Genomic DNA, 23533 nt, shown 5'->3' on the forward strand with positions numbered 1-23533 from the left:
GTCATAGTGACAGTGGTCAGTTACTAGCTCTTTGAGAGTTCTAAAACAAAACCATATAATTAAAATGTCAAAGAACAAATATCATACAGATAGCACAGATACAAATACCAGTACAATTTTATATCCACAAAAATTCCCTAGCACCACAATAATGGCTGGACTCAAAATTTCTCTTAAAAGTCACCTTTAACAAAATGTTGATTAAGAACACAGGATAACAGATCAGTTTCAGATGACTACATGCCCAACAGATGACTTGAGTTAGGTTCACAGAGGTCTCTCTCAAAAACAAGGAGTAACTTGTAAGAGTCCTAGTTTTCAAACCTTTTAGAAGAAATATATAATAAGACAATAGAGAAAGACAATAGAGGATGGTGATGGAGTCTTGTAAGGCAGAAGAACCAGTGGTGATGATGCTGATGGAATGGGTTTGACAATGAGAACGGAGCACACTTACTGAGGATAATAACGGGTTATTACCTTGTGTGGTCACCCATGTCTCAGTTTGGATTGTCACAGGTTCAAACTCTACAGTAGGAGCTGACCAAAAATATTATAATAAAGCAAATATTTTAGGTGAACAAAAACCAAAATATTTTCTTCAAAGTGAAACTTAGAAGTATTTAGAAACTTTTAAAAACTGATAAACCAGAAAAGCAGACAACTGAATTCCTAAAATTTGGCCATCCCTACATCACGTACCCATTTCCTTATTCCTCATTCTTTGATTATCTGATTAATGATCCAAAGTGGTCTGTGTGGAGATTGCTAAGAACTCATCTTTAGAAAGAGGCTGAGGCCTCAGCATAGTGTGCTATGGTAAAGTCAAGGCCTCATTCCTTCTTAATTTATAACTCCCTGTTCCAAATATTTATGAGCCTAGCACATCTTATAGGTAGCATTTCAAAAAGCAATCTTATAGTTGCACATATGCTATCTAATGCTGTCTTGCACCTTACTTATAAAGGAAAACTTCTCAGCTTTCTTGCAGGTTTGAGGACTAAAACATGTCTCCCATGTCTGATGTGTACCCTCCAAAGATGCCAATATGATCTGGAGGATACTGAAGCCACTTAATTAATGTTGACTTCAACTGGATATGCCTAATTTTTCTAAAGAAGTTTTATTTTCAAGAGATACATGGCAGTCAATACAGTGTTTCAGGGAACACTGCCCATGAGAAATACGAGGCACTTGCCTAAGGTTTCCCTCAACTCTGTTCCTTTTAATGTTTCAACAGGGTGAACCGCTGCTGGCTTTGTTGTATCTTCCCCCTCACAGGAGTGCATTGGTTACTTTCAACCATGGGATTCCTCTTGAGATAACCTGGCAGAGTTAGGCTGCAGGGGCTCTTCAAACCAGGAACAAATGTTTTACCTGGTTTGGACTCAGGTGCTTCAGGAGGTGGTGTGGTTTTTGGCCTGGGACGTGGACGACGCGTCCTCTGTGATGTTTTGGAAGCTAAGAGAGAAATCCTTGAGTTACCACATAACCACGTTGTCTATGGCTCTGGAAGCTATAGCAGTACAAACATGACTTCACACTTCATTGCTTGCTAAATATTTGACTTTTTAAGTATATTTTTGCCATGTACACTCCTCGTATATATTTTTCTACCACAGAAAATTATTTGAAGAATCACTTTTTTAGGGACCAGTGTTGTGGCACAGTGGGTTAAGCCACTACTTCCTACACCAGCACGCCACATCAGGTCGCCAGTTCAAGTTGAATCCTGGCAGCTCCATTTCCAAGCCAGCTTCTGGCTAAAGCACCTGGGAAGCCAGCAGATATGGCTCAAGTATTTGGACTCCTGCCACTCACATGAGAGACCCAGAGGGAGTTACTGGCTCTCTGTTTTGACTGGTTTTTATGGCCACTTGGGAAGTAATCATCAGATAAAAGACCCCTGTCTCTTGTTCACTCTACATAAATAAGTAAATAAATCTTTAAAATATAACTTTTTAATTAAAGAAAAGATGATCATCAAAGTCTTAAAGGGAGGCTTGATTAGGTACCAAAGACATTAAGAATCACTGCCAAACTGGAAAGGATAATGAACTAATAAGTCTTAATAAGTCTGGAACTTAGGGATTTTCAATCTTTGGCAGGTTTTTCATATAACTATTAAAATAAGAACATATTATTAACTAAATACAAGCAAAATAATCAAATATCAAGCAAAAAAATTAAAAAGGGAGAAACATAGATGTGCAATAAATCATCTAGGCCCTGTTCACGGCTTCTTCTGTCCAGATGAGAGATAGAGACCTACGATATGTTTGAAACACAGCTCTATCACACAGCTTAAAGAAATCACAGAATGATATAACACACTTTAAGGTAGGTCACATGGCAAGTAGGTGACCTGAAGTAGGTTCATGCATGACTGACTCTTCTGGAAACAGAAAATTTAAGAATTTTTATAATTTTAAAAAGAATATAATTAAATGGTCACAAACAGTAATTATGTCAGATGAAGCAAGATGGAACTCTATGCCTGACAGTGAGCAGAAGACTTGTGAAAGCAGTGTGTTAACATTACCTAACGTTGTTCTTGGGGCCTCAGGTCTAAGAGTGACAGGTTCAAGAACGGTAGCAGGAACTGACCAAAAACAACACAGCAAACCAAAAAGATTTCAGTATGTAGGAGAAGTTACAACATTTGCATCCAAACCAATCTTACTAGTATATGAATTCTTCTAAAGGAAAATATAACTTCTCAACTGAGTAGAGTATACGCTTGTTTCTTGACAATTTGGCCAAATGATAATGATGATCAGTCTTTGGTGTAGTTTTTGAATTTCCTTGAGTAGCCTAAAGAAGTCAACATAAAATTCTCCTAGGCTTTGAACAAATCCTAAGTGATATAGAAAACTCAGCTCTGCAAAATATATTACACATTTACCTAATATATGCTTAGAAATTCCTTTTAAAAAATAAAACTCATGCTTGCCCTGAACAGAAGTACTTACTATTTTTAAGTAAGCATGCATGCAATAGACAGTTTATAAGTTTGAAATTGATACACAAATGATCATTAAAGTAGACATGTTTATTACACCATGAACTCAACTACAGAGTCTGAGACCTCTGTCCAACCCATGGTAATTGAGAGAGCAGGAAAAAGACAGCCAATCAATCTGTAACACCAACTAGAACATCTATTTTTTCTCAGCACAGAAAAGATGGAAATGAAATACTGCTGATGTCTCTGTATCAAATCTAAGCTCCTGAATCAGATCCTCTAAATGCTCCTTCTTTCGGCCTGCTAGACTTTCTGAATCAGCATCATCAACTACTGTATTTGGATCACCCAGAAGTAGTCCATTTAGCCTGGACCCTCTGTCTGGTTGACCCCTGACCCCCTACAAGTTCAGTCCTCTGCTTTTGTTCTTTCTTCCTTCCATTCATGCAGATCCTGCAGTGAGTCCAAAGTCTGAGCCTAGCCCACCCTGGTCTTGTCTTTGCTGATCACCACTGTATGTTTGTATCATGTATGTGTGTTCTCAATTATTGTGTGTTAGAAGTAAAATAAGCCTCCTACAGCTATTTTATCAGCCAACATTGCCAAGGAAGGTCTGGAAATATACAAAAACAGTTCATTACTTAAAGAACAGCTCTCCTGCCACTCTCCCCAAATCCACAAAACATATGCACATAGTATTTTTCAGAAAATCCTAGAAACTTAGGTAAGCAAAAGAGTGTCTGCTGCAGGATTTAATAATTTGTTTACTTGATCCCAACACCTTGTAAATAGTAAGAAACATACTAAATACATAATTTCAGAGAGTCTCACATAGGTATTCTGACAGCTGGGTCTTACTCCTTCATGTTTCCTACAAGCAGGGCATAGGAAGTGCTACTGATCATGCCTCATGCCTTCCTGCTTAGGGAGAATAACAGCAGTTGCTGTCCCCACTGGGATTGCTTCCAAGGCTAACTCTTAAACCACAGAATTACACATTTACCCAGTTTGGTGTGAGGTGCTTGAGGGCTTGGTGTGGTTTTAGGTCTAGGACGTGGGCGACGGGTTCTTTGTGGTATTTTGGTAGCTGAAGAAAGAAAAATCTTGTGTTACTCTAGGTCTTAAGGTTCTAGATACTAAGGAGAGGATTATCTAAAACTTGTCAGACTTTCTAAAGCTCTATGAAATTCTTAGCTTTACCTTTTCATTCCTTTTATCCAAATGTGACTTCTTTTTTATCACTGGTGGTAACTCTGGGAGTTAACTCGTGTATAAGGGGTTATTCATTCAAGACATGAAGATTATTACTTGCATTGGGAAACTCACAAAACTTCCTTACTATTGAAACAATGGCTGAGAATTAGTGTTCAATAAAGGAGGAAGGGAAATTAGGGCTATGCTAATTAAGATGCTTATAATTTAAAATTTCAGATTGAGATAATTTTCAAGTTATCAAATTTATAACAAAACAGTTCATTACTTAAGAAGGGCACTCCTTCCACCTTCTTCCCAAATCCACAAAACATACCATGTACATAGTAGTTTTTAGAAAAAAACCTAGGGACGTAGGCAAGCAAAGGAACATATGTTGCAGTTACTGGTGATCAGTCTAAATATGAAATAGATTCCAATTTGTATTGAATTCAGCTTTAATACAGAATACTCCTAAGTGAAGCACAATACCCAATTTCATAAATGGGCATGGTATGTAAATGTTTTGAATTAAGTTCATGCCTTGCTCTAATAAAAACAAAAGGAAACTTTGTTCCAAGAGGTTTCAATATTCATTAGCCCATAGAAGTGACTGAGTGGCGATGGAGGGTGATTGTCGCCATCTCATTAAGGAGGAAAAGCCAAGTCATGGGGATGGAGACTAAAAGGACTACACAGTGAGCAAGATACACTTGACAGAAGCATGGGGTCATTACCTAATGTTGTGCCAGGAGTCTTGGTTTTAAAAGTAACAGGCTTAAGGTCCGTAACAGGTACAAGGACTGTAACAGATCCAAAGTCTGTAACAGTTTCAAGGGCTGTGACAGGTGCAAGCTCTGTGACAGGTGTAAGATCTGTAATAGGAACTGAAGTAACAAAACAGAAAAGTTTAAGAAAATGTATGAAGAGCTTCAACGTTCACTTCAAATAAATCTTATGAGTGTACCACTTCGTTTAAAATTAAAAAGAATTCTGAATTGTGTATGCCAATATTTATATGCTAAAGCTCCAACCTCCAAAGCGTCTATTTGGAGAAAGGATCTTTAAAGAGACAATTCATGTTAAATGAGGTCATAAGCGTAGGGCTATAATCCAAGGGGACTGGTGTCTTTTTCAGAAAAGGAAGATAAACCAGGGATCACACATATAGAGAAAAGCTTGTGTCAGGACATAGCACGAAGGTGGCCATCTGAGGTTCAGCAGAAACCACCCTTGCTAACATCTTGACCTTGGACTTCCAGCCTCCTGAACTGTTTTATTTGTTGTTTAAACTTCCCAGTGTGTACTGTTTTGTTATGGCAGCTCTAGTCAACTATAAAGGCAATTTTTTTTGTTCATACTTAACTAAACTGTAGCCAAGTACTCTATCCCATGAAATTGTCATTTTCAGTCTCTGTTTTGCACCACGAGAGGCAAACAGTCCCTGCCATTGTTGCTTGATTATCTGAATTTAATATGGAAGATGTTAGGGCATTTTTAGTCATTTATTTAAATATATTTTTCACTATTCTCAAGAAACATGTGCAAAATGATCATGCACTTTTGTGGATACTAACTAAAGAGTTAGGTTTATCAAATTATGGTTGCAGAAGAAGTTCCAAAACATCCAAGCGGTCATTACACAAGTAACTAGAAATGACTATGCTGACCTTGCTGAGAGCTCAGCTTTGGACAGAACTTGTGACTCCTATGCAAACCAAGGCCCTCAAGAGGACTGGGTCAGGGACAGCCACTTCATCTGTGGCATTCAGTAAATCACTTGACTACTTTCAGCAGAGGGAAAACATTATCCAGTGTGGAAAGAAGGGATTTCTGATACTCATGAGAACAAGGTCAGATTCAGTAAGACATTCAACCTTCCACTTTCTGCAAGTGTTATCCAAATGCAGAATCATTAACAAAAAGGTTTAGGTGGGGGGCTCACTTACAAACAGGAGACAACTTGTTTTATGCATGCCCAACTCTCACAAAATGAAGAATACAATTGAACAACAACAGAGCACATTTGACAGTGAACAGAAAAGGTACTTGCTAAAGGTTAGAAGGAGGCATTACCCGGTGCTGTTCCTGGAGCCTCTTTAATGGGAGTAACTGGTTCAGAGACTGTAGCAGGAACTGGCCCAAAAGAGTAACAAACAAGAACAAAACCCATGAAACATTATGAAATTATAAAAACTCTGGACATTCACTTCATAAAGAATTCTGGCAAATGATAACCTCTCTAAAGCACAAAGCGAACACGTTTAACCTTCGGCTGAGGGAATCTGATGCCCCTGCCCTCAGGTCCCAATTTCTTGGTAAGAGTTGTAATTGACCGTGGATTCAGATAATGGTCCATGGGAAGTGCCCCTGAAATTTCCTCATTCTCCGATCCTGAGCTGAACGTTTATGCCAAAGTAGAACATCCTCATCTTGCTGAAAAGCTTATCTTTGGAAGGAAGCATCAGAGTGCTTCAGAGCAGGAGAGGCACTTCATCTGTAAGACAGCATCTCTGGCTAGCACCTAGAGAAAGCCTGACTCTACTGGGATACTAATCATTCTTAGCTGAAAGGCACACTGAAGGCCAGCATTCAATATGGCTTTCTAACTATGTGGCCAATAGCAGCAGCCTCAGTAACATGTTCTGATTGCCTCCTAGAAGCCTGGTAGCCTCTGCCAGTATAAGAAACAAACCTCCTCTGACTGGCTCCCACTATCCCAGTCATTCTGAACTTCTCTCCCACTCTTCTCCCAAAATGATCTTCCTTGAGCGATTTTTCCATTTTTAGGTGGAAAAGAAAATAAAAACACAAAAACAAAGGAAGAAAAAGAAAGAAAGAAGACTATTATACAAATACTGTATGCCACAGAGGGTGGGTATTGTGGTCTAGTGGGTTAAGCTGTGGACTGGAATGCCTGGCTCAGGTCCCAGCCCCTCTGTGCTTCCAATTCAGCTTCCTGCTAGTGCACCTGGGAGGCAGGTGATGATGCTTGAAGTACTTGGGTTCTAGTCTCCCACACCAGAGAACTGGATGGAGTTCCAGGATCCTGGCTTCAGCCTGACCCAGCCCTGGCTGCTATGTGCATTTAGGGAGTGAACCAGCAGATGGAAGATCTCTTTGTCCTTCCCTCTCTGTAACTCTGCCTTTTGAATCAATCAATCAATCATCTTTACAAACAATGTTAATGGAAAGTGAAATTCAGTTTATTTTCATGCAAAAATGTTGTGGGATCTATGCATGTGACAGTCTTAAGAGAAGTTCATAATATTCAGAGTACTTGAAGAAAGCCACATGTATACTTCAAAATTTTTTGGCTTGAATAAAACTTATCTTTTAATTCCATTTTCCATAAACATCTTGAAGTTTCCCTCATATGACCCAGAAAGCCTAAACTGGCTACACTCTGGGCCTTTATAGACCAACTCCTGACGTGGATACTTATTATGACTTACCTTTTATAGTCACCAAGAAAGAATTTCCCACTTGCACAAGCATGCACTCATTCTCTAGCATATGCATTCTGTCTACTACATGCATTTGCTGTTTGAATGATGAGAAGAACTGGATACGAATGAAATTAAATAGATCTTGAGAGAGAAGATTCTAATTCAAAAAGTATATGGATTTCAGGTCTCACGCCATCTCTGCAACCGCTGTTTCCTGGTCAGATATAGAATCAGCTGCTGACCCAGAATGGACACTTTACTAACTTTATCTGCCCCCACACAGGGAGGATCCCTTAGCCAGGACCTACACATTTACCCAGTTCAGTCCGAGGTGCTTCAGGACTTGGTGTAGGTTTAGGTTTGGGACGTGGGCGACGAGTTCGTTGAGGAGCTTTGGGAGCTGAAGGAAGAAAATCTCAAGTTAATGAAGTGTTTTAGATTCCGGAAGCTGGGGATGGGATTCTGTGTGTTATCATTTCTTGAGCTTTAGAAATTTTTCTTTTCAATGTGAAATATTTGCCCCCAGTTTTGGGAATGTGTTTCTTTATATCAACAAAATCACATAGAAACACACACTGTTAGATCAGGAGTATTTTAAGGAAATCTCAGAAATTCCTGAATGGACAAACCTTCTAAAATCTGAGTTACGGTAGTGGTGGGGTAGGCATAGGGAGATTTCATCCCAATGCTGATGAATATAATTTAATCAGCTTTAGGCAACATATTTTTTATTTTTCTCATTACTAAAACAAGAAATTATATAAAGTGGCAAAACAAAATCATGCAGATAGTAAAAATATAGGGATTTAGAAGTGCATAAGAACTGAGTCACACTTAAACAGCTGTGCCAATGAATTCTACATAGATCAAGGACAGACACATTTATAGCCATCCTTATTGACTATGTATGAAACTCAGCAACACAGAACATGATGAAAATGGTACATGGGAGTGAGATTCCACAAATTCAAAGACATCGCAAAGCAGACATATACACTGAACTAAGCACACACACTTGGCCCTCTTAAAAGATAAGACATCGTTGCAGTACTCTCAGATGTAGTAAGAAGAAACAGAATGCTAGCTGACACAGAAGACTGGAGTAGTGGGAGAAGCTGTGGTTATGATGGTGATGAAATGTGTTGGTGGTGAAATGGGCTAGCAATGAGCAGAACAAGTGGACGCCACTGGATGAAAAGTATCTTTACCTAGCGTCATGCCTGGAGCGTCAGTTGTAAGAATGACTGGTTCAAGGATTGTGGCGGGAACTAATCAAAAGTAACAGAAGAAACCAAAGAGATTTTGTGAATGCAAGAAATGTCAGAAAATACATCTTACCAGTAAAAATAGTATTTCCAAGACTATATATTTTTAATATCTTAAGAGAAAAGAAATATAATTTTCTTCCTTTAATACTTCTCCAAAGTGTAACCAGGTAGGTACTCTCTGATTCAGAAGATAGTCACCAGCTTTGAGTTTCACTGAGCCACTCACTGAGGTCAGCAACAAGCTCTCACTGGTTCATTTTTGATTTAAACTAGCATGAATGCCTATAGTATACACTGGAAGATCTGGCTCATCATCTTTTTAGACAAATATATGGTAAAGACACTAATACTTTTGTCAAAGGTAAAAACATATACAGCATGTACTGAAGCACTAGTGGATGATGGATACAATAAACAGTTCATATGTCTGAAAGTAAATATAGTATGGCAGACATACCCTATCACGATCTTCAATAATTCCTACCTCTTGGTATTGACACCTTTGGGCAACCCTCACTCCAGTCCTTAAGTGGGTACTAGACCTGTGAGTTGCTTATAACCAACAGAATAAGGTGAAGGTGATGATGTCTCCCTTGGTAGGGTTATACAGTGTGTGTCTGTCATGCTGAAACAAGGAAGAGGGAGGAAGGGGGATACGGAGAAGATGGACTGCACAAAGGTGTCAACTCTAGGAGGAGGGAATTATTATGGTCACCCTAGGGTTGCCTGCCACACATAGTAACAGCCAAAAAGGGGAGCTATAGTCATTCAGAGACTAAGTCCTCTGTGAATACAGGGTAAGTAAGATGAAGAACCACTTCTCAGTTTTTAATCACTAGGCTGGGCATCTTAGGTCCAAGAACAGAAAAGGCTTGGTGCTGGGTAGAAGTAAACATCATTGAAGCCCACTAGATGACCTTTAAGCTCTTAAACAGACATCCCAGAAACCCTTTAGTTCATCCTATGAGCCCATTCAATGAGAGCATCAAGTTATCCTCAGCCTGGGCAGCCAGCTCGGACATGTACCCTGCTTGTCAGCCTTTGCCCCTTGTCCTTCTACTCATCCACGTTCTGTGCTGATTTCCTCTTCATTATCTTGGATTTTTTCCATCTCTAAATATTTACCATGCTCTGAGCATGTAGCATTTGTGCTGTCCAAAAAATTATCTGGTATTTGCATGAACATACCATCTCATGTTACCTTGTCTGTTCATGCAGGAACAGCTTTGATGTACAATTATCATATCATCTAGTTAGTAAATAAAACATTCCAGTGACTTCTGATGTTTGGAGAAATTGGTATAGCGGAATTAGAAAGGGAGTTGATTTGAACTGACTGTGCTGGTTCAGTGGCATATGGAGCAACTTTAAGATACAGAGTTAAATAATGAGGAAAGTAAACGATCTGATCATTGATAAAGATGACTACCAAGAAAGGAGTATGAGGTACTCCACTATCTTATTGTTTTTTTCATTAATCAGTACTTTAATTCTTAGACAAACAGGACACGTTCTGATATATCATGAGCACAGAGCTTTTAGAGTTCCAACTGCTTGGATTATTTAAACTAGGTATCACATATTTACCAAGTTTGGTCTGAGATGCTTCAGGAGAGGGTGTGGTTTTAGGTTTGGGATGTGGGCGACGGGCTCTTTTTGTTGTTGGAGCTGAAGAAAGAAAATTTAGGATTAACATGGTGCCACTGGTCTCATAAACTGTGAATAGGGTGATATAACATGGCTCTAAATTTTCTAAAGCTTGTGAGAGATCCTTGTCATTTTGGTTAGAAGTCTTCTCCTTTAGTACAGTGACAGGTTTTCTTAGGTAATTGGGAGTTCTCCAGAAACAAAAATTACACATGGAATCATGTATAAGAATTTAAGATTAGAAACCACCTCTACCTTCTCAAAAGCTTCTCTGCCCCCAAACTGGTTACAAATCACTGCTGGACTTGAAGGGTGTGAGAGACATTCAAACCAAGCCTCCAGTACTCACTTGTAATTTAAGATGACTGGGCTTGGGCAAACTTTCCACTTGCTAATTTACTAGAATAAGCCCAGAAAATTCATTGAAATATCAACAAAGCAAAACATTATGTAGAACTTTAAATATAGAAAGTAAAATGCTTAAATAAACTTATGGTGTCATCGTTGATACTGTATTTGTCTAATTAAGTGGTGTATATGGTGAATAATATTTGGATCTTGGCTCTAACAGTAGTGCTCCAAAAGACTCAGACTGATATGGTCCAATTTCAACCTGGAAATTTATCTTAAATTAAATCCATGCACTTCTCTGTTAAAAAGAAAGCCTTCAATATTTTAGGACGATTACTGAAACAGAATGACAAGGAAGGCATCATTATCTAGATAGCACCATAGCTAAGTCTAACAATGAGTAAGAAAATGTACTTGCTTGAAGACATAAAGTCATTACCTAAGGATGTTTCAGGAGTAATAGTTGCATAGCCTGTAGCAAAAGATGATCAAAAGCAATTAAAAAATGTCAAACACACTAGAAAAGCCAGCAGATTCTTTTTTAAAATGAACTTGCACAGAATAGCATTGGTTCTATAGCCAAAAAGGCTAAATTTTAAAATTCTTAAGAGGTCATACATGGGTTTGTTCTTATGATATGGCTATATCCTTAGCATCTCTACAAAGTTCTGCCTGTTTTTATATTATATGATAACAGAATATCCTACTTAAATTTTTTAAAGCATCTAACACTTTAACAACTATGGGAAAAAATGTAAAAGCATAATTTGTAACACTATATTAGAAAAGGAAGCTGTAGGTCATGATAGATGCAGTTGGTGCTATATTTAAGCAGATGCAGTGATGAATAATTAAAATAGATAATGTTATTTTTTGTTGAGAGTCTACTTTGGAATAAGACCAGGACATTTGTCCAAACAAAGGCATATAATGAATTAGATATATTGGGTCACCAGGCCATGGAACTTGTTAATACATTTCTCTGTTATCAGGACAGAAAAGACCTGACCACAGAGGATCGGAGAGAATGCTGTAGCCAGTTGGCTCAGATCCCATCACTGAAGTCAGGCATTTAAGGGCCTCTTTGTGAATTCATCCAAAAGCAGCCTCACTGTCTAGCTACGCAAACAATTGCCTTTCTCACAATCAGATTGCCCTTCTAATTCCTCCTCTTCTGCTGTTACCCACATATTGGGACCTTCCTGCCGGTAGATAAGACTCCTGCTCATCCCATGAACATTTCTCAACTCTTACAAATTTCAAAGTCCACAGTATACCTACCAGCCCACAGATCTAATTCTTCTTAAGAATTAATGATATGACTAACAACTGGTAAAACAAGAAAGTTTGCCTTTGTCCACATTCTTTTATACATACTTATGAATAACATGAGAGTACCTTCCTTCCCAAACTAAGCCTGTCATCTGTTATTTCTAAAACTTTCCTCAAGGATGCTAATGTGGCATTTAATAAAATATGTGACTAGTTGAACTAAATATGCTAACAAGGTAAGTTTTTGTTGAATCAGAATCAAAGAGAAAAATGTAACTGAATGCTAGAGAAGCAAAGAAAAACACCCAGGATCAAAGAACTCCTTATGCCAGCAGGGCAACTGCTCTCTGTGACTTGGGCCTTCACATTTTTACGGTCACAGGAATCACGGGCTGCTTGTGAAACTGCAACCCAGTATCACATCAAGGGGGTTCCACGAGGGCCAGGAACCACATATTATTTACCTGGTTTAGGCTGAGGTATCTCTGGGCTTGGAGTAGTTTTATGTTTGGGACGTGGACGACGTGTTCTTGCTCGCTGTGATGTTTTTGGAGCTAAAGAATGGAAACTGGTTACTGTAGTCTCAGGATTCCAGAAACTGAATAATGGATTGCACATGACTATAGTTTTCTAATAATTTTGAGAAATTCATTTTCAGTTTGGAATTTGCTTCTGGTCATCTATATTTAAAATTTTTTGTTCTACTGACAGTTCTGAGAAAAACAGAATATGTAACATTAATATTCTGAAAACTTTATTCATAAGTTGCTGGGATCAGTTTTTCAGAGGGCCCAGACCAAGGAAAGTGAGATATACATATGTCAACGTTACATTCCAGGGGAACCCAGGCTCACCTGCTTTTCAGAGACTGTACTTAGAAATTACTTTGCTTGGGCACACATTCCACTGAAAACTATCAAAATCAGCACATCTCATTTCCCCAAATCACTGGCAGATAATAAAAATGCTCTCTGTATCTTCAAACAACAGAAAGCCAGATGCTTACAGAATTGTAACTGAAAGGTATGGGCCAGGGACCTAACTGTATTTGTAATTCAGCTTTAAAACAGAGCACTACTTGACTGGCGGCAGGCTCTGTAAAGCCCTAGTACAACAGGACAGAATGGGAGACAGACGCTCTGCTCCAGATGTATAGACTGATGACCAAGGAACTTGTTTTAAATCATCCATTCCAAATGAAGAATCTAGTTGAATAACAATAACAAGAGGATACTGAGAAAATCTTATGACAGAAACACTTTTTCACCCAGATAATGATGGAATAAACTGGACAGGGAGCAGAAAATGCATGAGCTTAAAGAGATTACCTAATGTTGTGATTGGAGCCTTAGTTCTCAGAACGACAGGTTCAAAGTCTGTAGTGGAAACTGATCAAAAGCAATACAATAAATAATGGGGATTAAGAAATACAGAAAAGTATCTTAAAATTTATCATCTTAAACCTAGAATGTTTGGTAAGGATTTCTAATCCTGGGAAAATGGTATTATCCATTTGTCTTATAACATAGGCACACCCTCTGTACTTTACATGCCTATGAGGACAATGAAAGGTATTTTCTGTGTTTGATTATCTGATTATAACTATGTTGGAAACCCAGCTCCAAGAAAATCTCATAGTTGTCTGATAGTTAACTTCAAATTATTCTGAAAAATTACTATGAAGACTTTTGTTGATATTCAAAAGGCATTCACTGTCATTACTAATTTGTTTTGAGGTGTGAGTAGTCAGAAATAGAAAAATCCTTCCAATCTGTTTATTGGAGGTTTGTGACAGTGGTGCAGAGCTAAGTTGGTATCTTTTGTTCATACTACTAATAAATGTAATGTTGCTTCTAAGCATTTCTCCTTATTTATTCATTTATTTCAAATGGATAATTAAGAGATAATTATTCAAGTTAGGAAGTAAGATGATTAAGAAAATCTGAATGGTAATAATTCAGCATTTTGTCTGGATAAACAGAATTCTATATTTCTATCATAGTCAAATTATGCAAATATACAAATTAATAGTTATTATTTGGTATTAAATTAGTATCTCCACTTACTTTTCATTAATCTCAGAAGATTAAGTGTGATATTTGAACATCACCAAAAGCCATTATTGAATTTATAGAGACTGATTTGATCATTCAAGACATCACAACACAAAGTTGACTTTAGACATGACAAAGTGTCTTCTGTACTAATGGCATACAGAAGAGATGGAGGAAACCAGAACAGGACAAAAATGAAAATCAAAACTGATTGCTTTCACACAAAATCAGAAAATTCCTACTTTACTTGAAATTTAATGTCACAAGATGAATTTGTCAACAGAAAGACCCACTTGCATTTGAATAGTACAGAATCAAGAAATAAGAAACTTTTGTTAGAGATAATTATATACCTTAGCAAACATCTTAAAAACACACCGAGGACAACATCTAACCATCTTGTCCCCTCCTATATCCATAAATTGTGCACATATGTAAACAGAAGTTTCAAAAATCTCCAAGTGTGTGGGAATGCATGGATAGGGCACCTGTGATTCTTGACAGCATTGAAAGCTACAAGCAGTTGGGAGGTCTCTGAAGATGATCAAAGAAAGAATAGCATTGAAGTGCTATAAGCAGTGTAGCAGATGAAGAATGCTTAATGATGCTGAAAAGACCCCTGCTGAATACATTAACTAGTTTTTGGAAATGAATGCAAAAACATGTTGAATGGTAATTGTACACAGAATACAGATAATTATAAAAAGAGTTGAAAGGGGCAGCTGAAAAAAAAACATGGCAAAGAAAAGGAGGCATTGTTACCTATGGTTACCGAGGGAGCTTCAGTCTCAAATGTAACAGGCTCAAAGACTGCATCAAAAAGAAAACAGATAAAAGCAATAAAATAACTTTTAAGTATCATTGATGTTTAATTCAGTGGATACAGAACCTGGTTTATTCTGAGTTAACAGAAATTGCCTTGTTGCTAGGTTTATTATGATATGATCTCTCAGCAAATTAGAATTGTATATTAATTAGAATCTTAGGCAAAAAGTTTAATTGCAAAACAGTTAAATTTCCAAAACTGTTCTAGAAGTATGTTCTTACATAGAAGAAGATCTCTGCTACTCGTTATTGTTTTAAATGCCAGGAGGATATTTTAGAGAAAGCCATGCCCTGATTATTAAGTCTTTTTTTCAGTTGCGTCTGTAAAGGAAGAACACAGGCTCAGCCTCGTGTGTGTAATCTATAGCAGTGATTACTAAAACCAAAAGCATTCCAGATATAGGAAAATCAGGTCCTACTTATTACAAACTCAGCAAAATAGACCTAAAAATGCACTGAGAAAATGCAATTTGTCAGAAATCAGGTATAAAATTTACTAATTTTCTACATATTGGTTTTGTTATTAATGCTAAAACAGCAGGGTGGCTACTTCGAGAAGGTAATCAACAGAATCATGATATTTGGAATTCCATGCTCGATATGACAGATCATAAACATTTTTAGCAATATTTCCCTCCCCTCAAAAAAGCTTGTTATTTTGGAATTTGTTTACCAGGTTTAGTTGGTGGCATGCCTGGTTCTGGTGGAGCTTTGGGTTTAGGAAGGAATTGCTTTGGCAGTTTTGAATCTAAAGAAAAGAGTGTGCTATAATTAGTGTTAGGGTTGAGCTGTGAATGTGATAATGAATATTAATTATGCAGTTTTCTCATTTATAGCACGAGGCACTGAGTGTAGTGATGGATTTGAGGTACATCTGGTCTGTGCTGCCTGTGGTTTTAAGTCTCTCAGATGTTTTTGACACTGAAGAAAAAGTATTAAAATTAGTGTAATGGCCATGCTGTGACTGTCAAATTAAGAATGTATATGCTGAGAAAAGACACTATATTAATTCAATGAATACATAAAAATGAATTCCAGGGGTGTGAGAAGGGTGGAAACACTGTCCATCTTAACTATACACTTGTGTCATTAATGTTTTCTTACAGGAAAAATCCTCACAAAATGCTCAAAATGTGTCTTTGAGCAAAAGTAATGAAAACTGTCATGACTTCTTTCCTCTATAATTTCCAAAAGGATAAAGTATATTAATTACATTTCTTTGATTAGTTTTCTTCAATATAAAAACAGTAAGGCAGAAATTTGAAAACTGCTTAGGAGGAGACCTGGAAAACAATCCATGAACACTTGAAATTACACCTGAGATATAACGTTCCTTAGCTACTGGTTGCTGGAATTCTCCAAAATAAAGTAGTAACAAACCGAAAGTAAATTTTAAGAAATTATACTGAAATAATGATTAACAGTATTAATATTAAACCAATAAAACCATCCTGGGACTTTTAATGCTCTCAAGTTACAAAAACTGTAGCTAGTTTTATACTGGAGCTTAGACCAAGGAGAGCCTCTGGTTGTCCAAACATAATCAAAAACATTTTTCAAATAAACAAAGTAGGTGAAGAAGCCATTATTTCATGCACATTTTTAACAGAGAGAAAAATCTTACAAGTTGAAGAGTAAAGCAATGAAATGATAACCATGGTGCTAGAAGGAGACATTGCCCTTTGTTCAGTCCAGCACGGACACAGAAGTCCCTGTTGAGAAAGAGTAGATGGCTTTCTCAACACTGGACTCATGGGATAGGAGGACATAAGGCAACACAGAACCAGGAAGTTGCGTCCAAGACCACAGACCTTCCCTCAGTGAGCACAGCAGATTCTTCCAGAAACATGAGGGGAAGCGTGGGATGAAATTGTGAGCGGGTGGTCAGACTGCATCATGCCTGAAGTAGAAAGTGGGAAAAGCAAAAAACAACTCGTGAAAGCAGCTGGAGAGGCAGATTACCGACTGTGGGCACCAAGAGCTCCGGTTGTACTGTGGCAGGTTCTCCAGCTACAGAAGTAAAAAAGCAAAACCGCTAGTTATGTCAAGAAGTGGCACCCTGAGGAAGGAAGCATTATCTTTCAAGCTAGGATAGTCTACCTCGACTGTGAACTTTTTCTCAATGTGATTTTTCCCATTTACTCCCCTTCTCCCCATTGCTTTCCCATAGAACATCCACTGGGAGTATGCATCCTAGGTGAGATTTTTAGGTGCCTTTAATAATTCACTTCATGCGTTAGCTTTCTGTTATGTGAAAATAACTACAAATAAATATGTCATTTATAAATAATTCATATATGAATCAGAAAGTGAGGACAGGTACTCGAATATAACGATTGACTATGCTGGTTCCTAAAGCCCAGCGACCTGTGTAGCTGGTAGTGATTAAGTCGGAAGCTCCATTTCCACTTTCTGTATTAACTGGAACATTGAATATCACATTTACCAGGTTTGGACTTGGGCACATCTGGGCTAGGTGTGGTTTTAGGGCGGGGGCGACGACCTGGTCTTTTGGTCTTGGGTGGAGCTGAAGAAAGAAAATCAACTAGTTAATACAGGAAGGTGGCTGTACAGACCACAGTACAGATGACACGTATCTTCGAAGCACACATGAGCCCTGTGATTTATTGTGCACACATGTCCTTCTGTTTTGCAACTTCCTATCATTATTTGCCCAGTTAAATGAGTGCTTGAATTTTTATTTTTTTGGCCAAAGATTTATAAATGGTCCCAGGACAATCTCCTTATGTTTTCATTCTGATGTTGAAAAATCTCAAAATTTTGTACAGCTTAGAGGAGAGAGTCATAAAAACTTTTGCAGGAATTTGTTCAAGAACATGAGAAATGTTGCTTCTGAGAAGCAACCTAGGGATAAAAAAAAATTTATTTTGCCTAAGAATTGAAAAGAAAGTTTTTCACTTAGTAAAAAAACCCAACAATACAACAATATATGAGAAGAGATTTTACATTCAGAAATTATTTCCAGGAGGGTAATTTCTTAGAAATGAGATCTATTGGGGTGGGCATTATGTTGCAACAGGTTATGCTGCAGCTTGGGTTGCCGTATCCCCTATTGGAGTGGCAGTTTGAGTCCTGGCTCCTCTGCTTCTGATGCAGCTTCCTGCTAACACATCCTGAGAGGCAGCAGATGATGGCCCAAATGCTCCAGCCTCTGCCACCCACTTGGGAGAGCCAAATGGAATTCTGCGCTTCTGGATTCAGGTTGGTTCTGCCCTGGCTGTTGCAGGCAACTGGTGAGTGAATCAGTAGAGGGAAATTTTGTCTCTCTCTGTATGATTCTGTCTATATCTCTTACTCTCTGTTGCTGTTTTAGGTAGATGAAAATAAACATTTAAAATGAGACATAAGATACACATACACACAAGTTTTTTTTTTTTTTTCCTGGAAGAACAGCACATATACACTAATGAACACTAATGTATCAATGCATTAATATGAGTCTGTCAAGACACTAGGAAAAGAGGAAACATAGGTCACCTACTCAATAACTTTATTACCTAATGTAGTTGTTGAAGGCTTGGTTCCCAGTGTTCCAGGTCCTAGGACTGTGTGAAAAACCATCAAGAAGAAATCAAAAATCAAAGAAAATGATAACTAAATATCAACTATGTTTACTTTGTAATTCCCACGTTAAACAAATATAAATGTGAAACATTTGTGTGCACAAGAAATGTCTTTTCTATTTAAATAAATTCCTGCATTTTTAGACGAAGTGAGCAAAAATGTGGTAAGTTTGGAAAGAGAAATGGAAAAAAGGACACAATTCTATTTTGGAGGATATGAATGTAATAAAGTAACGAGCAGCTCATGCTATGAGGGAAAATAAGGGTGACTGGTTAAGAACACTTTTTTTTGTTGTTCTTTTGAAGAAAGAGAGGCTACAAAGATTGGGGTCAGCTTCTCTATTTTTCTCTTCGAATGGGTTTCCTAGTGACACATCAAGGTATTTAGATCTGGAAAGAACAGAGTGCTTTTCAAGAAAATCTGCAAATGGTAAGAGTTTTCAGAGTAAGAAAAACACCTCCCGAAGTGAAAGCACAAATATGTAGCGGAGAAGCCAGGCTCCACCACTGGAAATAACTAGGTCAGAAGAAGTTGAGGAGAAGGTCCTCAAGTATAAGGTGGGTCCATAAAGAACATGTTCGATCGCTACGTCTTGTGTGGCTTCTGCGCAGCCAGGCACAGGGTGTATGATTTTGCAAAATGGCTGGGAAAAAGATCTGAAGGACAATTAAGAGATTTTTTTTTTTTTAAATAAGCCAAAGCTAAGGACAAAGTTGAATACTGGTGCTAAGGAAAGATCATTCTTTCTCCCTCATTAAAAGAAGCTTCATTACCTATGGTTGCCTGTGACACTGGCAGAGTCTGAGGTTCCAGGGCTGGAAGGAAAGCAAGTCATACCAAAAGCAATGCTGAGGAGCACCGGGCAACGTAGACATCCCGTTGTCTTAACCACAACACACGTCTTCGCGCTAGTGGAGGACTGGGTTCACCTGACTTATGAAAATGAAGATCAGTACCCCATGGTATTTCCAGAAACCACCAGAAAGGAATTGAGAATTCTCATATTTGCTGCGGGCCTATAGTCCAACATGCTACAGATGGCCCCTGGTGGTCAAGGAAATGCTAAATGTGAGGGGTGCTGAGGGTAGCATCCCATCACCTGTCACTTTGGTTCTTGCAGTACAGCCAGACCCACCCAAGGAAGTGGGAAGAGGCAAGAGACCCATCAGATCTGTTCCTGCTCTTTTAGTTTTGAATGGTCTCCAGCTTGGTTGGACAACATACTTCTGTTTCATGAAAAACAGGATTTAAACCTAAGGTCCAAAAGGAGCTACATATATTCAGATGGCATTCTCCATACTTACTGGGATCCACTGCTGGAAAATACACTGTTTTACATGGGAAATTTAACCCATGTTGGTTGGTAAATCAAGGAGTTCAAAAGTAATCTCAGGCTTCATAAAATGCTGAATTGAATAATATTAAGTATTTGGATAGATAAACCCTCTGATCTTCGTTCAATCTGACCATGAGTAAATTATCTTAATGTTGAATGTAGTTTAGTTACAATATCTATTTGGGATTTTTAAAAAGAATAGATTTCTTTTATTAGGTTTCTTACTATTCTACAAAACAAAAAATTATTTTCTTTCAAAAAAGGAAATGAAAAACTATTGTTGAAAAAAATAGGTGAAAATTCTTTGACATTTTTCCTCACAGAAATAAAATAAATATGGCATTGATTGTTCATCTTAAAAGAACTTAAACCATTCTGCTACTGATATATTTCTAGTATTATATTTATCAAAACTTTGTCTGGTCTAGGGAGTATGGCAGCTTTTGGGGAATAAAGTAGTGAATCAAAAAAACCTTAACAGCAATTAGCTTTTATATAGCAACTAGACTGATTTTAAAAACTTCATAGCCGGCGCCGTGGCTCAATAGGCTAATCCTCCACCTTGCGGCGCCGGCACACCGGGTTCTAGTCCCGGTTGGGGCGCCGGATTCTGTCCCGGTTGCCCCTCTTCCAGGCCAGCTCTCTGCTATGGCCAGGGAGTGCAGTGGAGGATGGCCCAGGTGCTTGGGCCCTGCACCCCATGGGAGACCAGGAAAAGCACCTGGATCCTGGCTCCTGCCATCGGATCAGCGCGGTGTGCCGGCTGCAGCGGCGGCCATTGGAGGGTGATCCAACGGCAAAGGAAGACCTTTCTCTCTCTGTCTCTCTCTCTCACTGTCCACTCTGCCTGTCAAAAAAAAAAAAAAAAAAACAAAAAAAACTTTACAATATACCATAAAAACAACAAATAATGCAGAGAGAAATTTCACTTATTCTGAAAGCAGTGCATGAAACAGCAACCAGTGCTACCTAGACTCGCCATCATTTATGAGCATGTTTCTAACCCAAAAAACCTTGTGTTCTTGAGAATATAGAAGAGCAAGAATTAGGTTTGAAAGAACAAAATTCAAAGGCAGTGATTAAAAAATGAACAGAATTATGATTTAAGAACTTGTCTAGACAGATTATAACAAACTAATGGCAAACAAGAGGTGATGTATCAGAATAAAGTACACATAACAAAGTAAAGATTGTGTGTGGGTACATGTATGTGTGTATTAACAGGGGGAGGAATGTGAGGAATGAATATTTGAGGATATTTTCTATAGGAAAAGGGGATTCACCAATACATGAAAACACACACAGAAAATAGCAAAAACAAACTCTTCAGAAACTTTGACATTGTCATCATGTTTTTAATCCAACAAAGTTGCCTTCAAAAGTATAAAAAAAATAAGACTTGGTTTTGAGAATACTTCTCTATTTGAAACCTTAAGGGGCGAGACACAAAGGTATAAAATGTTGCATAACACAACTGAGTAGCCTGCAAATGACTAAGCCATTCACCTCAGCATAAAAGACAAGGATAACTCATTCACAGATGCATGTCTAGTAAGGAACACAAGATACAATTCTATCTACCATGTAAGAGAGCTCTATGACCCAAATGCCTGTAATTGCGGGGCTTTCCCTACTTTCAGTTCATTAAAAGGTTGAAGGATGGAATGTCATGGGCACCTTAAAGATTAAAACATGAAGGAAACAATTTTTATTGGATGACACAGACAAGCCAGGGCATGGTAGGTGGCTGTGGCTTCTTAGAAATGTACTGGATGGTGCATATGAAACAAATCCAAACCAATGTGGATTTTTACTCATTAACTTAACCACCAAGGAAAAACAAAGGAAAAGCAGCCTGTATGGAAAGTGAAATGGAAAAACAGGAGAATGTGAGAAGAGGGGTGTGAAGGGCCACGGATGACTGAAATCCAAGAGCTTTTGGTAGTTTATTTGCCTTTCTGAACCTTGGCTAGACATCAAAACCCTCAGCACATCTATAAAGGAGGCCTTCCCTATAAAGTAAAACATAAATAAAATACAACTTCAGAAGCTAAAACCCAGCAAAAGTTTGCAAAGATCCAATCATTACTCTGTTGCTGCGGACCACTTGGGGTTGGCTTGGGCCAGCACAGGGGGAGGTGTGGATTCTGAAGTGGTGATACTTTGCTGTTAGGGCAAACAGGGTGGACATTCTTAGCATGATTAGACACTTTAGAAATCAAAGGAATATAAACACGTTAGCTTCCAAATGATGTTTTCCATTTTAAAATGACATGTCAAATTAACAAGTCTCTTTGCTCAAACACATTGGAAAAGAACAAACTCTCTAGCCCTTATTTGTGTTAATGAATGAATTTCCTTTCAGAAGTCTTTTATTAGACATCACTGAAATTCATAATGTAATTTACCACATATCAACTGTAACTAGCATTTGTAGAAATCTTTTGGTGTTTTCAAATTTTATCTTGCAATAACAGAAACCTTTACTTTAGAGAAATATTTCTTTAAATGTAGTAAACAAACCATGTAGTAATATTTCTTAATCTGCTGGTAACAGCCATCTATTCAAAAACTAGCATAAATATAATGGATGCTACCTCATTCCAAAGCCCTATAAACATGATTGTTAAATAAATGTACATTAAACCTTTCTTTCATGTAACTGTCACATTTCTTAGATTTCAGCTGCTTAGGGCTCTTTTTTTTTTTTTTTTTTTTTTTTTTTTTTTGCTTAGCTTTACTTTCTCCAAACAACCTCTGCAAAGGAAAGTTTTTCATTCCATCTTGGAGCTCACTCCCTTGGTCAGTGTCAACTCTTCTCTCTTTGCCCAATCTCTAATATCCTTCAGTCTGCCACCTACATCTGGAAATCCCACTGTTTCTTTAGCTACGAGAGCTTTGTTTTCTGAGCAATTACAATTTTCTTCTTTACCCATTTCATTGCAAAAATAAATCATGCCCACTTAAGCAGAAAATCTCTTGCTTTCATAATCCTATTGTGTAAACAAGCCATTAATGGAAATGCAAGTTCAAAGCCATCAAGAATTATAGTGAGAAATATACTCTTTTCAGAGCCAAGGGTTTAAAATGTAGATAAACTAAAAGATTTGGTCATTCAACATGTTCCATAATCCTTATGTAAGGAACTGTCTCTTTTTAGTTATATTTATAGAATAATTGCTCTCCCATTTTTTTTTCAAAAGAGCCTTTTTTCTTTAACAAAACAGAAGTCAGTGCTCAGAAATCAGCCCCAATGTGTGGGCAGTCGGTCCAGTAGATAATATACTACTTGTGATGCCTACATTCCATACTGGAGTACTTGGGTTTAAGTCTTGGCTGTACATCTAACTTCAGCTTCCTGCTCATGGGCACTTCGGGAGGCCACCCACTGTGGGAGACCTGGACTCTGGGCTTTCATCTGGCCCTGTCCTGCCTGTTGTGGGCACACGGGAAGTGAGCAAACTGATGAGAACTCTTTATCTATCTATTTTGCCTTTGTTTCATATATAATAAAAAAATACTGCTAACTTGGAAGTCTTGGAGCATTAGGAAAATCTAACCCTTTCTGGTGTTGCAGCTGAGAATTTAGA

The 23533-nt window shown here is 38.0% G+C and overlaps 1 protein-coding gene across 31 annotated transcripts in view; it reads right to left on the minus strand.

Annotated features, from left to right (window-relative positions):
• The window catches only part of ABI3BP (ABI family member 3 binding protein), a 285033-nt gene that overhangs the window by 80904 nt on the left and 180596 nt on the right, over positions 1-23533 (minus strand). For 24 of the 31 annotated variants that reach the window (XM_070072004.1, XM_051819140.2, XM_017347142.3 and 21 more), the window contains 17 exons: positions 18541-18588; positions 17469-17549; positions 16985-17032; positions 15696-15770; positions 14960-15007; positions 13472-13531; positions 12608-12697; positions 11311-11343; positions 10461-10541; positions 8814-8873; positions 7922-8005; positions 6233-6292; positions 4894-5043; positions 3969-4052; positions 2543-2602; positions 1378-1461; positions 481-540 (listed from right to left, as the gene is read on the minus strand). The exons of 2 other annotated variants lie outside the window; for them this stretch is intronic. In XM_070072004.1, the coding sequence (XP_069928105.1) occupies positions 481-540; positions 1378-1461; positions 2543-2602; positions 3969-4052; positions 4894-5043; positions 6233-6292; positions 7922-8005; positions 8814-8873; positions 10461-10541; positions 11311-11343; positions 12608-12697; positions 13472-13531; positions 14960-15007; positions 15696-15770; positions 16985-17032; positions 17469-17549; positions 18541-18588 (1206 nt within the window). The remainder of the gene's footprint in view (positions 1-480; positions 541-1377; positions 1462-2542; positions 2603-3968; positions 4053-4893; positions 5044-6232; positions 6293-7921; positions 8006-8813; positions 8874-10460; positions 10542-11310; positions 11344-12607; positions 12698-13471; positions 13532-14959; positions 15008-15695; positions 15771-16984; positions 17033-17468; positions 17550-18540; positions 18589-23533) is intronic. 5 more of the 31 variants (XM_051819135.2, XM_051819134.2, XM_070072002.1 and 2 more) reach the window with 3 other exon arrangements.

Source organism: Oryctolagus cuniculus, chromosome 4, assembly GCF_964237555.1.
Source record: "Oryctolagus cuniculus chromosome 4, mOryCun1.1, whole genome shotgun sequence".
Taxonomy (NCBI): domain Eukaryota; kingdom Metazoa; phylum Chordata; class Mammalia; order Lagomorpha; family Leporidae; genus Oryctolagus; species Oryctolagus cuniculus.